At 41.6% G+C, this 14,855-nt stretch overlaps 1 protein-coding gene and 1 long non-coding RNA gene across 2 annotated transcripts in view; one reads left to right on the plus strand and one right to left on the minus strand.

The window, feature by feature from the left end:
- The window catches only part of UNC13C (unc-13 homolog C), a 524,763-nt gene that overhangs the window by 157,397 nt on the left and 352,511 nt on the right, over nucleotides 1-14,855 (plus strand). Inside the window, exon 7 of the mRNA XM_014606134.3 lies at nucleotides 12,101-12,320. Within this exon, the coding sequence (XP_014461620.1) occupies nucleotides 12,101-12,320 (220 nt within the window). The remainder of the gene's footprint in view (nucleotides 1-12,100; nucleotides 12,321-14,855) is intronic.
- Nucleotides 1-14,855, minus strand: part of LOC109280716 (uncharacterized) — a 45,963-nt gene that overhangs the window by 16,211 nt on the left and 14,897 nt on the right. The gene's annotated exons all lie outside the window — the stretch shown is intronic.

Genomic DNA, 14,855 nt, shown 5'->3' on the forward strand with positions numbered 1-14,855 from the left:
TAGATTGTTAAGGGCTGGAAGGGACCTTGTAGAGCAGTGGGTCCAGTCCCCTGCACTAGGCAGGAAAAGACAAGTGGGGTCAAGTGACCCCAGTGAGGTGACTGTCCAGTCTCCTTTGAAGATTTCCAGGGTAGGTGACTGCACCACCACTGGAGGGAGTTCATTTCACAGTCTGGAAACCCTGACTGAAGGAGTTTTTCCTGGAATTAAGCCTGAAGTGGCCTCCCAGGAGTTCATATCCATTGCTCCTGATTTTCCCCATGGCTGCCCTGGTGAACAGCTGTTCACCAAGTTCCTGATGTACTCCCCTGATTTAGCAATAAGCCACTACAAAGTCCCCTCTCAGCCTTCTCTTCTGTAGGCTGAAGATACCCAAGTCCCTCAGCCTCTCCTCATATGGCTTGTCTTGCTAGTCCCTGATCATACGGGTGCCTGTTCTCTAGACCCTCTCAAGTTTTTCCACATCCTTGTTGAAGTGCGGTGCCCAGAACTGGATGCAGTACTCCAGCTGTGGTCTCACCAGTGCAGAGTGCAGTGGGACTATCACTTCCTTAGTTTTGCATGAGATGCAATGGTTAATGTATGCCAGTGTGTTGTTTACCCTGCTGGAGACAGAATTGCACTCCCAGTTCACGTTGATGTGATGGTCGATCACTACCCCTAGGTCCCTTTCAGCCGTGGTGCAAGTCAAATTGTTGCCACCGGGCCTGTAGGTATGTTGCGAATTGTTTGTCCCCAGATGGAGTACCTTACACTTCTGAGTGTTGAACTTTATCTGGTTCCGGTCCGCCCAACTCTCCAGCCTGTCTAGATCCACCTGTATCTGCAACCTATCTTCTGGCATGGCCACACTCCCCCATAACTTGGTGTCATCCACAAACTTGGCCAGAGAGCTTTTCATTCCCACATCCAAATCATTTACTTCAAATTAGAAAGAAGGGAGCATCAAAGACATTTTTTTCACATGAATTCTACTAACAGAAAATGGTAGTTCAGAAAATATTTAACCATACTTTGAACTGGTCTTTGGCAAGTGTAAACCATCTTTAACATTGTTGTTCATTTTTCACATTATGGATGAAATTAGATTACCAGGACTCTGGAAATGGGGCCAGGTGTAATATTTCAGTAATGATAAATATCCTTGAACATGAATGGCACATGTCCCCGGCAGCTGGGGGGTATAACTGCGCTGGCGGGAGCCTGGTGGCAGCAGCAGGAGCCTGGCGGTGGTGAGCAGGGAGCTCCTGCAGACATTGCCAGGACTATCAGCAGCAGGGGATAGGGAGTGGTGAGCGCCATCCAGGGGTTGGCGACCACCCACAGGCACCGCTGGCAGTGGTGGCAGCAGCCAGGGGCAATCATAGACTGCCCGCAGGCACCGCTGACAGTGCACCCCCATGTACCCCCTACATGTTGCCGCTGTCCTTGAAATTCTTGGCTTCTGAAAAGAAAACTACTGAAAATTAAATATCCAGTGGTACATGATGTAAGTACTATTTTGTGCATGAGCTTTCAGTGATAATCTTTTAAAGACAAATCATGTTCTGACAAGTGATGCAATCTGGCCATAACAACCATTTGGCTCCAGCAATATTTTGCAAAAAAAAAAAAAAAGGTTGTTTTAATCAAAAACACAACAGGTGTCATTATCTCTAGGAAGATTTGAAGTGTGGGGCAAGCAGATTTTCACAGCTGAACCCAATGTAATTAAAGAGAGGCATTAATTTGAAGGAATAAAGGCCATCTTGTATCTCCAACTGCTAGTTCAAATATATTCTTCTAACATACTTTCTTCTTTGAGACAGGATTGGGGGACAGTTGGAGGGGATTGGGGACCAGCAGGCTCAGGGGAGGGGGGAGATTGAGGGGTTTGCAAGGAAATTGGGGCAGGGCAGGCATAGTCCATGGTAGGGTTTGGGGGGTATAGGTGGCATTCACAGTGGGGGCATCAGGAGACTGGTGTGTTTGCTGGTGTCTGGAAGGGTTTGGTGAGACTGAATTTGTACGGAATTTTCTTATATTGCAGTTAAGATCTACAATGGCCATGCCCATAGCTGAAAAATGGAGGGGCTGTTAATAGATAACTCCTGATACTGCAGCCATTAAAGGATGCCCCACCTTGTCAGAAGATGGGTTCCTTTCTGTATCTATATGCCAGTCATAAACAAACAAGCTGATAGTACTCAAAGATGAACTAATGAGGTGGGAAACAGCTGGCATTGAAAATGATCCCTTTTAATAAAAACAGCAGTTACTTTATATTGCAATCACAAAATAGCAACAAAGGTTACTAGAACAATATAAAATATGGAATCTTAAACAGTAACAGGCACAGAGGACAATATTTATTTGGAACAGAATACATCAACTAATGAGTGCAAAATAAAATTATTCTTTTATTTTTAATATACTATTTTATATTCACCATTAAAATAGCTTAATGCATTTACAGAAATTAAAAAGCAGTCAACATGATTTACTAATTGGTGCCTGCAAAAAGACCACTTTCAATCATTGCCACCTTCTGTGAACAATTAATACCAATTGAAATATTGGTTCTCATCAGACAAAACCCCAGATCTAACACATTCATTGTAAAGATGCCTTTTATAAGAATCAGACTCTGGCTCTGGAAAACTGGAAGTAAATGGTGGAGCTGATATAATCATTGTTGACAAATTAAGGTAATGTACATTAGAAGAAATAATTTGAATGCTGGTGCTGGACTTTGATTTAACTGTTATTACTCAAAAAAACAAACAAACCCTGGAGAACTAGCAGGATAAATCCATACAAACACCTGTTCAATGTGCATTGGCAATTGAAAAAAACAACAAAATATTAGGATGTATAACGAATAGGATGGAAAAATAATACCAAATCTAGTATAATACACTTTGAGCTCAATAATACTCTTCTGTCTGAGTCAGCCCTTATCAAAATATGTGTTTCAGAAAAAGAATTCCAAAACCAGACAATAGAAATGATCACAGGCAAGGAAGGATATATAAAGAATGCAAGAATGAAAAGTTGAAAACTGACTCTCTCTTTTAGAAAGGAGAAGAATAAGAGGAACTTATTTTATGATGGAGATAAATGGAATATCTAAAAAATGGCAGGGAGCAGATAAAATTGAGCAGATACTTTTTCATATTATAAAAGCAAGATGGTCATTAAAATTAAAAGAAAACAAATTTAAAACTAGTGAAAGAAAATACTTGTTATTCAGTGGGTGCGTATACATGTGCATTTACACTGGCCTAAATTTACTATGCAGTAAATTACTGTGCAGTAAGTGGGAATAGGCCAGTGTCTACATGTGCAGGCATTAAAACACATTAACACTATTTGTGGACTGACTTGGGACTAAAGTTAGTCCCAAGTCACTCCACACACACAGTGTTACTGTATAGTAAGGCATGTACACGTGTGTCACTGCAGTAACTAATCGGGCATAAATTTGAGACCTGCATGATGTAGGTCTCAAATTTGTGCTCAAGTTGGTGTAAGTCATCATATTTACTGTGCAGTACAGGTGTGCACATGTAGATGTGCACCTGTACTGCAAGTACCATATTTGTTTTTCTCCTGTTTTAAAGAAGTGGGAAGATAAAAAAAAAGGGTGTTGTAATGCATAAGTGAATTGAACTTCAGGACAGAAAACAAGTGGATCATTTTGCAGTGTTAGAGGATTTTGCTGTGCATTTGCAGTGCCTAGAGATATCACTTTGATTAGAGTTCTGGATATACATAAAATAGATAAACAAAAGCATAATATATTATGAACGAAGACATTCCAACATTTGGGTAGTAGATAAATAAAATTATCCCTTTGCTGCAAATTAAGCAGCATAAAAGCAATTTTCCATGCTTGTTGCTGTTACTTACCAAGAAGATATTCTGGAAAATCAGAAGAAAAATTGTTTGCCTGAGTAATTGGTTTATGAGTTCCTTTGTCAAATGAAAATTTGGTTTACCCATAAACATTTATTTTGAAGCCCACTCCCAGCTGCCATTTATTTTGTACTCTTTATCCAGCATGGTGGGCAAAATCCTACAAGTTACACATACCCTATGAAAATCAATGGAGATGATAGGGTAAATGTTAGGATCAAATCTGGATCAGCATGACTAATCAAACCATATATGTAGTAGTAATGAGTCTGCAAAGGAATCTTCAACAACTTGATAGTTTCTGTGAATTGTGATTCCTTCCCATAGTGGATAATGTCAGTTTTAGTTGTCTCTGAAGTGTTTTTTTTAATCCTATGTGCTCTGGTAAACTGTGAAAGGAACATGCAGGGAATTGGGAAGGGGAGGACTGAGGCATGTTTTGCTTCAGTGGTCATGGCTGGCAAAGGAACTCCTAGGGAGTTGTTATCTGCCAATGCAAGTTAGAGCAGCCCTGAGGTTGCTTTCAGGGGAATTACCAGAGGCTGACTATCTGAGAGGACACAAGCAGCTCCTAGTATCAAAGTTATAAAAAATGTAAAAATAAAAAGCCACCTCCTGCTGCCTTTCTGGTGTTCTGAACACTGCCTGAGACCATCAGAGAATCAGTCAAATGGTTTTAGTCACAGGCATTAGGTCAAATTTTGCTCTGCTTATAATAATAGTTCAGATTCTGTAGCCTTGTTTCTAAGAGTGTTGAAGCTATTTGGCTCACATGGTTCTAAACTTGAAGAGAATTTCTGCCAGACTTGGATGAATCTGAATTCTGAATGTTTGGCTTTACGATGCCACACTGCCATGCCTTCTGTTTAACTAAAGACTATCATGGCTAACTACTCTCTCTTGTATGGCTAACTTAGGTGTTGTGAGAATTACCATAATGTTGTAGTAAATTGATTAAAGTTTCTTTATGCCTAGCTACTGAACACCTCATATTAATATTATTTGGATTTGTGTTAAAATAACAATCAAGGCCAGTTATAGGGATTAGGGCCCCATTGTACTAGGCAATGTAATGTACAAGCTGTGCAAAAACAGTCCAGAGATCTTAGTCAGATAATATGCAGCCAACAAATAGGCAAGTAGTGGAAGTCAAGGTCAAAGCAGAGACAGGTGTAATGGCATAAACCGATTGAAACAGTGGTTTCTAGTTGAGGGCTGTTTGCCGATGACTGTCAGAAACTTATTCTCTACAGAGAATAAATTAATGGTTTTATTCATGTGGATGGGGAAGCTTTCCCAAGCATAAGGCAGGAAACACAAGGACGTTAGTAGTTAAGTACAGATAGTCAAAAAGGCCAAGGCTGAATTGATTCAAACTTTGCAAGTTAGTCTAAACTGCATAGGTTGAGCTGATAAGCAAGTGAAAGCATATTCACTTTTGATTCCAGAAACAGCCACATGCCAGGTCTGAAGCTGGGTGACGCTAGCTAGAGCCAGCTCTGCCTGCTCAACTGGAGTGGACAGCTTGGGCCAAGCCCAGCCCACCCACCCTTGGAGGTGGGGTTTGTGGGGAAGGTGTAAAGTGTCCTGGGATGCTGAGGGAATGTGAGTTAATGAGAACCTGGAGGCCATCTGAGACAGAAGTTCAATAAACCAATTTAATCAAAATCAGTTAAGTCTGATACTACATCCATCCAGGTTTATCTTAAACTGGCTTTGGCCTTTTGAAAGTGGTTTATGTGCACTGAACTTTTTTGTGCTAGACATCTGAAACAGCTTCTGATCACATACTGGTTTAGGTGTAATTTCTGCCCCTAGCCTGTTAAGAAAGCAGGCAGTCAAGATTGGCATCAGTGGCAGAACAGAAGTAAAGGGGCAGTATTTTAATGAAAAATTAAGTCTGCATGGTAAGGACAAGACTCTATGATGAAGGGCATTAAGGACAGTGACAAGAAACTCACGTATGACAACGTGAAGGGAAACAACCAAGTGACAGGAAGAGGAGGAGGTGAGGCTATTTCTAGCAGTTATTCTGATGTACTCTGTTGTTTGTTCAAGTAATTTGATTTTCTTCCTTTCTTCCTCATTGTATTAATTTTGCACCCTCATACCCCCAGTTCTCTGCTATTGACATTTAGTAAAGTCCTACTAATTGCAGGTCTGGCTGAATTAATTTAACAGTGAAAGTTATCCTTGCTATCATAGTCACTGGGGTGAGAATCCCTAAGCCAAAAGTCACAAGTAAAAACTATTGACTTATAAATGAACTGGCAGATATATACCCAAGTTTAGGAGGTGGTTATTTCATAAATATAAATTTTCAGGGGTGATATTTTATTTGGGGTAGCACAGAATTATCATGAAATGGCATTACTCGTGTCAAACTGTGAACTGATGGTCTAGACAAGTACACCAGAAAAATATGGATTGACTTACTGTTGGAATAGTTCAAGTATTATAAGTAAAATATATCTGCAGCCACACAAACATTATCTCATCTTTAATGCTATCTGGTGTTCTAACACCCTTTCTCTAACTGCACATTTACTGGAGATGAGATGGCAGGAGGTAGCATTAATGTTAAAGCATCAACAAAAATTTAAATTCACATTTAAATTTAAATTGAGAAAAGCTCCTCCTGATCCCTTTTTGAGTCGCACTTAATACATAAGTTTAATTTAAAATATATATATATTTCCCCTTTCTTCCAGCTATACTTTTTGATCTGTTCCAATTTCCCTAAACTCAAGGCTTTTGTTCTTTTTTTTAAATTAGTAAATCACCAGGTTTTGTAGGTGCTTCATTTATCTTTGTTACTAAGCCTTAGAATCAGCCAAGGTATGCCTACATTGCAGTCACTGTACTCACTGCCTCTTGTGTGGTTTTAAACTACTTAGCTCAGGTTCTTCTAGTACAGGTTTCTGTGCTGCTGCACCTATAGTATGATCTAGCCACCTGAGCATTTCCACATCCTCCTGGACAGCTAGTGCTGAGCTTTGGTGTTCTGACTACATTGCTACTAATAATTCAGCTAGATAGTTTAATCCAGGGGTTGTAAACCTATAGCCTATGGACTAGATCTGGCCCATGGAGCCATTTGAACCAACCTACAGATGTGGGGCTTTGGTAGCATTAGGCAGCAGGGAGCTTCAGCAGTGGTTGCTTCCCAGTTTGCCACAGCAAGAAGTGGTGGTGGTAGGAGCTTTTCCTGTCTGCTGCAGGGAGAAGTGGTGGCAGTAAGCCAGTGCTTCCTAAACTTTTCCTCAGCCTGAACCCATTTATGGCCCCATTTCCTCAGCATGGCCCCTTGCTCCCAACCCACAGCTCCCCACCCCCACAACCCCATCTGCTGATGTTGCGACCCCATTTGGGGTCATGACCCACAGTTTGGGAACCACTGCAGTAGGAGCTTCCCCTGTGCCACCATGGAGAGAAGCCTGACAGCATGCACTTCCTAGAGCTGCAGTGGCCAGGCCCTAGCTCCTGTGCCTCTGACCCAAAGTTAACGAAATGACTCCTGCATCTCCATCCAAAAGGTTATTGACCTGGTTTAATACCATACATGCTCAATTATAAGACTAGGGCAGGGGTTCCTATTTGACATGGGGAAAATTAAGCCTTGCCTTATGATTTTATACAACTTACCTTAAACCAGAAAATGCACAACCAGCCGGCAGAGGGCACCCAAGCTTCCCTCTGTGTAGTGTTGCCCAGCTAGTGCAGGATCACTCCAAGCCATAAGCGCTGACTCTGTGGCTGCTCCAGGGCTCAAGCACTCACTGAAAAAAATTCACGGGTGCTCAATACCCATGGAACTGCTTGCAGATGTTTAAAAAAGAAAAAAAGGCACTTTAGCAGAAGAAGCAGTGTGCAACTTCAACCTAACTCTGCAGCATCTGAAACGATTGGGTGCTTCAGTGGGGCATTTTGGTGCTTTAAGCTAAAGCTGATTTGATCAGCTATTAGATAAAGGTGCCAAAAAAGCCCCATTGAAGTGCCTGATCTTTACAGATGCTGCAGAGCTGGGTAGAAGTAACACGCTGCGTCTTCTGGGTATAAATGGGGCTCAGCGCAGGAATGCACCAAGTTAAAAGCAAAGCACCAGTTTGGTTTTTTGTTTGTTTGGTTTTTGAGGGGTTTTAAGCACCCATGCTCCAAAAAACAAATTTGGCACCCATGCTCCAAGTTGCTGCCTGCCAGCATGTGCTGAGTAGCTTTGGCATTCTTTCGTTACAGACTCCACACGCAGCTCAAAATGACCTAGCAGGCACCAGCCAGACACTGTCCCCATAGCAGGCAGGGTTTCTGGCCAGCACATGCTGAGTCTTTCTGAGCAGCTGCCTCTAGGTGCCTCACCATGGTGGTGCAGCTGGTGTAGGGCTCTCAGTGGTAGTGGTGGCAGCAACAGCACTGAGCCTCTCATGCCAGATCCCACCTGATGGACCATGGAGGCCCCAGAGGAAGTGCAGCAGGACCGGGGAGCTCTGAGCCCTGCAGTGGGCAGCCTGCATTCTCCCCCCACCCCAATGGGTTCTACTTGGCTCCACTCTTGCTGATCCATTGGGGCAGGGGGGAAGAGGGGCTCTGTACTCTGCTCTGGCTGCAGCAGCCACCGCCTCCTGTGTGTAGCAGCTGGGGGTCAGGCACTGCTGGGGGCATTATGGGGCTGTAGGCCCTGGCCCTGGTCCCAGGATTTATTTTAAATCAGATAATTTGGGAGTTTTAAACAAAGGAAACCAGGATCTCTGTATGAGAATTACAGGAAATGAAAAGTCACGGATTACAATGATGTTAGCAGTGTTGGCAGATAGCAGAAAATTGCTTTCCTGTGTGATTTTGAAATGCAAAACTCTGCCAAAATAAAAATTGCCACCAGGAATAGTGTTTAGGTGCCTGGAACAGAGACGGATGTCAAGCAAACTGATGAATGACTGGTTAGATGTTGTGTGGAAATGGAGACCTGGGGCATTGTTAAAGAAAAGAAGAATGTTAGTGTTAGATTCCTTGAGAGGGTATTTAAGACCAGATGTGAAAGCAAAAGTTGGTGAATGAATTATGATGTTGTAGTCAGACATGTTAGTATCATATCTCAACTCCAAATACTAGATGTCGTAGTGAATAAGCCCCTTCAGGACCATTTACATTGTCAGTAGTCAGACTGACTCTTGGCAGAGAACCATGAGCTTACAACTGGTGAGAAAATTAAGAAGCTAACCATAGCACTACTTTGCCAATAGATTCTAACTTGGGGAAGGATCTCTTTAGAAGCCATTATTAAAGGCTTCAAGAAGTTCAGTATATCTAATGTTAGGGCTGTGTGAAGCTTCGGACCCTGATTAAATTCAGCGGAGATTTGGCCCAATTCGGTAGCCAAATCTCTGAACCTGAATCAAATCAGAGGACCCTTTAATCTCTCCGAATCAAATCAGAACCCTAGGAATTGATTCAGAGAGATTCAGAAAGATTTGGATATTTGGACACAGTAACAGCTTTAAATGTTTTTTCTACATCTCTGTAGGTAGCAGGGGCTCATGAGTGCTGTGATGCGGGGGCACATGGAGTGTCCCACACAAGTGTGGGGTGCTCCCCAGTGTGTTCGGCAGCAGACTCAGAAGTGGACCAGAAGTACTTCCGGTCGATTTCTGGGTCCGCCGGGGAGCACACTGGGGAGCACTCCCCCCCCCCCCCCCCGGCTCAGTAACTGGTGCCTCCTGGGTCTGGGTCCGGGGGGTCACCCAGGTTTGCTGCCGAGCACATGGAGGGCCCCCCCACACTCCTGTGGGACGCTTCATGCGTCCCAGCATCACAGTGATCACGAGCTATGCTTGCTACCTCGAGGTATGTAAAAAAAAATTTTAAAGATGTGTCTGTGTCTGAATTGCTGATTCTCCAAATCAGCTTTGAATCTTCAGATATGGATTAAGTTGAATCGAATCAAGGACAGTGATTTGAATCACTGAGTTGAATCACTGTCCTGGATTTCAGCCGAATCGAATAGAGCCCGCTTCATGCACCCCTATCTAAAGCCATGGATGGAACAGAAGACGATGTTTTTGTGGGAAGGTGAGGGAGAAGCTGAGAACAGTGAAGCATGTGAGAGTGAGGATGTATGTGAAAGTGACCAGTCCTAATGCTAAGAAAGGAGTAGCACTCATCAGGTTCTGGAAAGAACCTAATATAGATTAAATTAACTTCATGTTTGAATTGAATTGAAGCTAATGTTAAATTTATGATTTACAGGTATTGTTATAGTTGTTGTCAGCAGGTCTGTTTATAAAAATAATACCAAATTAAAAATTTTCCTTTTGTGGAATCTAATAATTGAGGGGTTATATTAAATTCAGGGTCATCTTAGATTTGCTTAAATATGGTATATACAGATTCTTGTATACCCTCAGATGCATCCAGCTTCCACCAGTGCTTCCTCCTAGCTGACTGATCTTCCTTCACATCCCAGTGAGACAAGAAATGGATCAGAATTCTCTATGTGGTTCCATCAGCCATAGAAACAAAGTTAGGCCCTCGTCAAGCAAAGTGCTAAGCACTGCCTGGGAGCTGTTAAACTCTCTGTTCAACAGAAGTCAGTTGGACGTGGAAGCACCTGGCAGGCTCTGAAAGGAAAACTATGTAAACATAATAGAACACTGCTGGGAACGCTAAGCCCATGCTTTATATGCCAAACCTCCAGGGGCTAGTTTGTCAGTCCTCAATTTGTTCTCAGCACTAATGAACTGCAATTCTGTTTGTTTGCAGTACTAATTGGTATAGAGTTGGTAATTTTTTACTGGAGTTAGTTATCAGTGATTAAGTTTGGAGACTGAACCACATCTGACCAAGATATAAGTATTGAAGTCTGGGGTTTGACTTGGTTCTACTCCTATTTCTGAGTAAAACAGTCTTGATTTTTAAATGGAAATCAGTAGGTACCGTACTGTGGGGAAATGACAAAAATGAAAGCCCTGAAACCAGCCCACTTTGATTCTGTAGGGAGCTGATACAGAGATGCAATTTAAAGGAGAGCACACTTTACATATAATAAAAATACATTTTGTGCAGTGTATATAGTCATCCAACTCATTATAGGAAATGTATAAATATTCAAAAGCATTGTATTTGGTAATTGTGTAAAATATCTGAAAATATAATTTTAATTAATTTTTTAAATTTCTGCCATCGAAACAAAAAAAAATATTCCGCACTCTGTATTGGAAATATAATTGACTGGCTTAATGTATCTTAACACTGCTGTTTCTGTAATCAATTAAACTAAGTTATCCAGGCACCATTTCTCTTCAAAGTACTGGGGAAAATGAGTAAATAAGGGTTTTGCTGATAAAGGTGTAATTTTATAGGTGTATTTTTATAGTTTGTAATAGGGGTATGCAAAACAGGCCATATTCAATTCAGATTTGGATTCGGATTTGGCCCAAATCAGGGACAGTGATTCGATTATTTGATTCAGATCACTGTCCTGATTCAATTCAGCTGAATCCAAACCTGAAGATTTGATGCTGATTTGAAGAATCAGCGATTCACCCATAGACACAGCTCTGAATGTTTTTTCTTCATACCTCAAGGTACCAGGCGTGGTTCATGAACGCTGAGATGGTAGGGTGGATGGAGCGTCCCACAGGAGTGCAGGGGTGCCCTCCCGTGTGCTCAGTGGTGGATCCCCCTGGGCCCTCCCTGGTTTGGTGACTGCCTGTGGGGGGGACCCTGGGTACCCCCCAGACCCAGGAGGTACCAGTCACTGAGCCGGGGGGGGGGGTGTGGAGGGGTGGGATCCCCTTGGCTTCTGATCCACCTCTGGATCTGCTGCCAAATGTGTTGGGGACATCCCATGCTCCTGTGGGATGCTCCATAGGCCCCACCATCGCAGCATTCATGAGCTGCCTGGTACCTTGAGGTATGTAGAAAAAACATTTAAAGCCATGTCTATGTCTGAATCATCGAATCTCTCCAAATTGATTTAGTGGGTTCCAATTCGATTCAGAGAGATTAAAGGGTCTCCTGATTCAATTCAGATTTGGAGATTCTGCCACCAAATCAGGCCGAATCTCCGCCGAATCGAATCAGCAACCGAAGCTTTGCACATCCCTAGTTTGTAATGCTCACAACATATATTTTAGCCAGAGTTCACTCCCATGTAAAACAACATTTCTCTCTAATGACTTACTGATTTTTTTTCTCATCCACCCAATAGAAAATGCACGTCTTCAGAAAGACATTACAAGCTCTAATCTATCCAATGTCATCAACCACTCCTCACAACTTTGAAGTGTGGACAGCTACAACTCCCACATACTGCTATGAATGTGAAGGTCTCCTTTGGGGCATAGCTAGACAAGGCATGAGATGCACTGAATGTGGTGTCAAATGTCATGAGAAGTGCCAAGACCTCCTAAATGCTGATTGTTTGCAGAGTGAGTATTTCATGACAGCTGATTTTTTTAAATGCTTCATGTCTTCTGACATACTGTATATGCTGATAGAGGCCAACTGAAATGAAGGGCCAGATGTTCAGAAGTTGGTGGAATGGTTCTGTCTCACATGAGCTTAGGACCTGACCAGAAAACTATGAGGTATCTGTTGATAAATTGTCTTGGTCATTTGACTCTCTTAGCCATTTGTCTCTGCTGATCCTTCTGTTTAGTTGCAATTAATATCTTATGACACCAACACAATGCTTGTTTTCTCCTACAAACAACATCACCAAAAATCATTCAAACTACATAAAATAATGCCTTGTTTGGTTTGTGTTATCCAAAACATAGGTAAGCATCAGAATAAAGATAAAATGAATTTTGCCAATACTTATTATAGCCACAGTAATATACTTTCTGTGGTCATGTTACCTCATTACAATTCTCCTTGCATGGCTACACTGAAGATAGGGTAATGGTAATAAATACATGTGAATGCATCAGCAGCAAAAATGATGGAATTCTCCTGTTGAGAAAAATCTACTGTTTGAAGTGGTTAAAATAAAGGAATCTTAGTGAATATATGTGGCCTGACACAATAAATGTTACACAACAGTTACGCAGGGGTAGAGGGGGGTCTTCAAATTTACCTGCAAAAATAATAGAGGCAATTAAAATTTTGAACTACTTTTCTAAAGCAGTTATTTTTTTACAGCAGTGCCCAGGAGAAAATAATCTAAAAAAGAAGAAACCAAAATAAAATAAGGCAGAAAAAAGTATCTCTTCTTCAAAATAACAAATTACATCCATTTAAGGTGACAGCAAGGCCTCTATACACAGCACCTGTATATGTACTGTAATTTACATCTCACTTTCTCTTTTGTCTGTTAAAATGACTTTGGACTCCATTTGGCTTTTAAGCAGCATTGATGCTTCTATTGATTTAAAAATCTTAATCCCCATGGAATACCTGTACCAAGTGCATTCTCTTCTGAAATAAATATTTATTTGTAATGATCCAGTGAGGGACATAATCTCTATCTCTGTCATGCAATCTAAAAGTTTCAGAACATTATGTATTTGTTCTAAAGTAATGCCAAAAAAGAAAAAAAGGTTATCAGCAGCCTTGAATCACAAGGAAGAACTGCATTCAGCGGGGAATTTTTTTTCCACATCAAGTCACTCAATTTCTCACTAATTTCCATTCTTTCTTTGCTCAGATGGAGCTCAGTTAATAACTTAAAGGGACATTTAATTGGCATAGATACACCAAGTAAAGAAACCAAACTCCTTGCAACAGATTATGGTGTAAACAGGAGGTTGCACTTATTGGCTAAGTAATTCAACTTTGTGAGGGATGGAACCCCAAAAGCAGAGTTTGCATTCAGTCTCATCTCAAATACTTGCCTCAGCCCATTCGTCACAAATAAAACTTAAGTATCAATGAACAGTGCCTAAACCTGCTACTCAGTATTAAAGGACATCACCTTTTATTACAATCTTTCTGGCAGATCCCGGGATTTTCACATCTGACCCTGTGGTCACGATTAGGCTGAATCAAATGCCCCCTGCTAATCTAGGTTATCCCACAGGACAACTACCACCTGGGAAGCCAGAAATTAGCCATGTTTTGCAGAGGACTTTTCAAGTTAGTGGCAGGCTCTGACTCCACAGAATTCTGACTATGTGGAATTCCTGATTGAGAAGCCACTAAGCCCTCATCAGATAGCGACATTCTTCATTCATGGATATTACTGGGGACTGATACTTTAGGTCTCTGAACTAAGCCCTCTGTTTGTCCCCTTAGTTCTCCCTTCTTAATATCTTTTCTGACCTAATTAACTGTGGCCCCCTTGGGCTGCTCTCCTAACCTTTCTTGGTGTTTCTGTCCACACCAAACAAGACTAATTTGGTAGTGCTTTATACTCACTAGGCACTCACTTTACAGATGTTTAAATGACTATGCAAGAAGTAAATATGGGTTCTTCCAACTTTGTGACTGTTTACTTCTGGGCCTACCAGGGCTATTTTGGTCCCTAATGTAGTTTACAGAGGCACTATCATTACTCCACCTTATGTACATTTGCCATATCCTTGAGGGATTGTTGCAACAGATAGGTACTCAAGCCAGGCCTCTTCTCTTAACCATGTTCTCTAGGGCTGTAATGAGGAATGGCAGAGAGCTTCTTCTCAGCTCTGTACCATCTGGGGATTCCCATTTTGCCAGGTAGAGTCACAACAAGTCAGCTCTTCTAACTCAAAGGGACCATAGTGCAACAGAGCAAATCAAAGAATATTTAACTTTGGTTCCACATCATGGTTGAAGCTATACTAATAGCATCAGTGTTTGACCCTTAGTAGTTCCACTACCGTAGTTTCACTAAACAGAAAGAGCAAGTTTGCTTGTAAATTGTGTTCTAAAATCATGCTATATACTATGTAGACTAAGGGTACATATAGATGTTACACTTAAATCAACCTAACTATGGTTGGGTTAGTTCACATGAGGTGAGCTAACTTAGATTGGAAATGAGT

The sequence above is a fragment of the Alligator mississippiensis genome, chromosome 11 (assembly GCF_030867095.1).
Source record: "Alligator mississippiensis isolate rAllMis1 chromosome 11, rAllMis1, whole genome shotgun sequence".
Lineage (NCBI taxonomy): Eukaryota > Metazoa > Chordata > Crocodylia > Alligatoridae > Alligator > Alligator mississippiensis.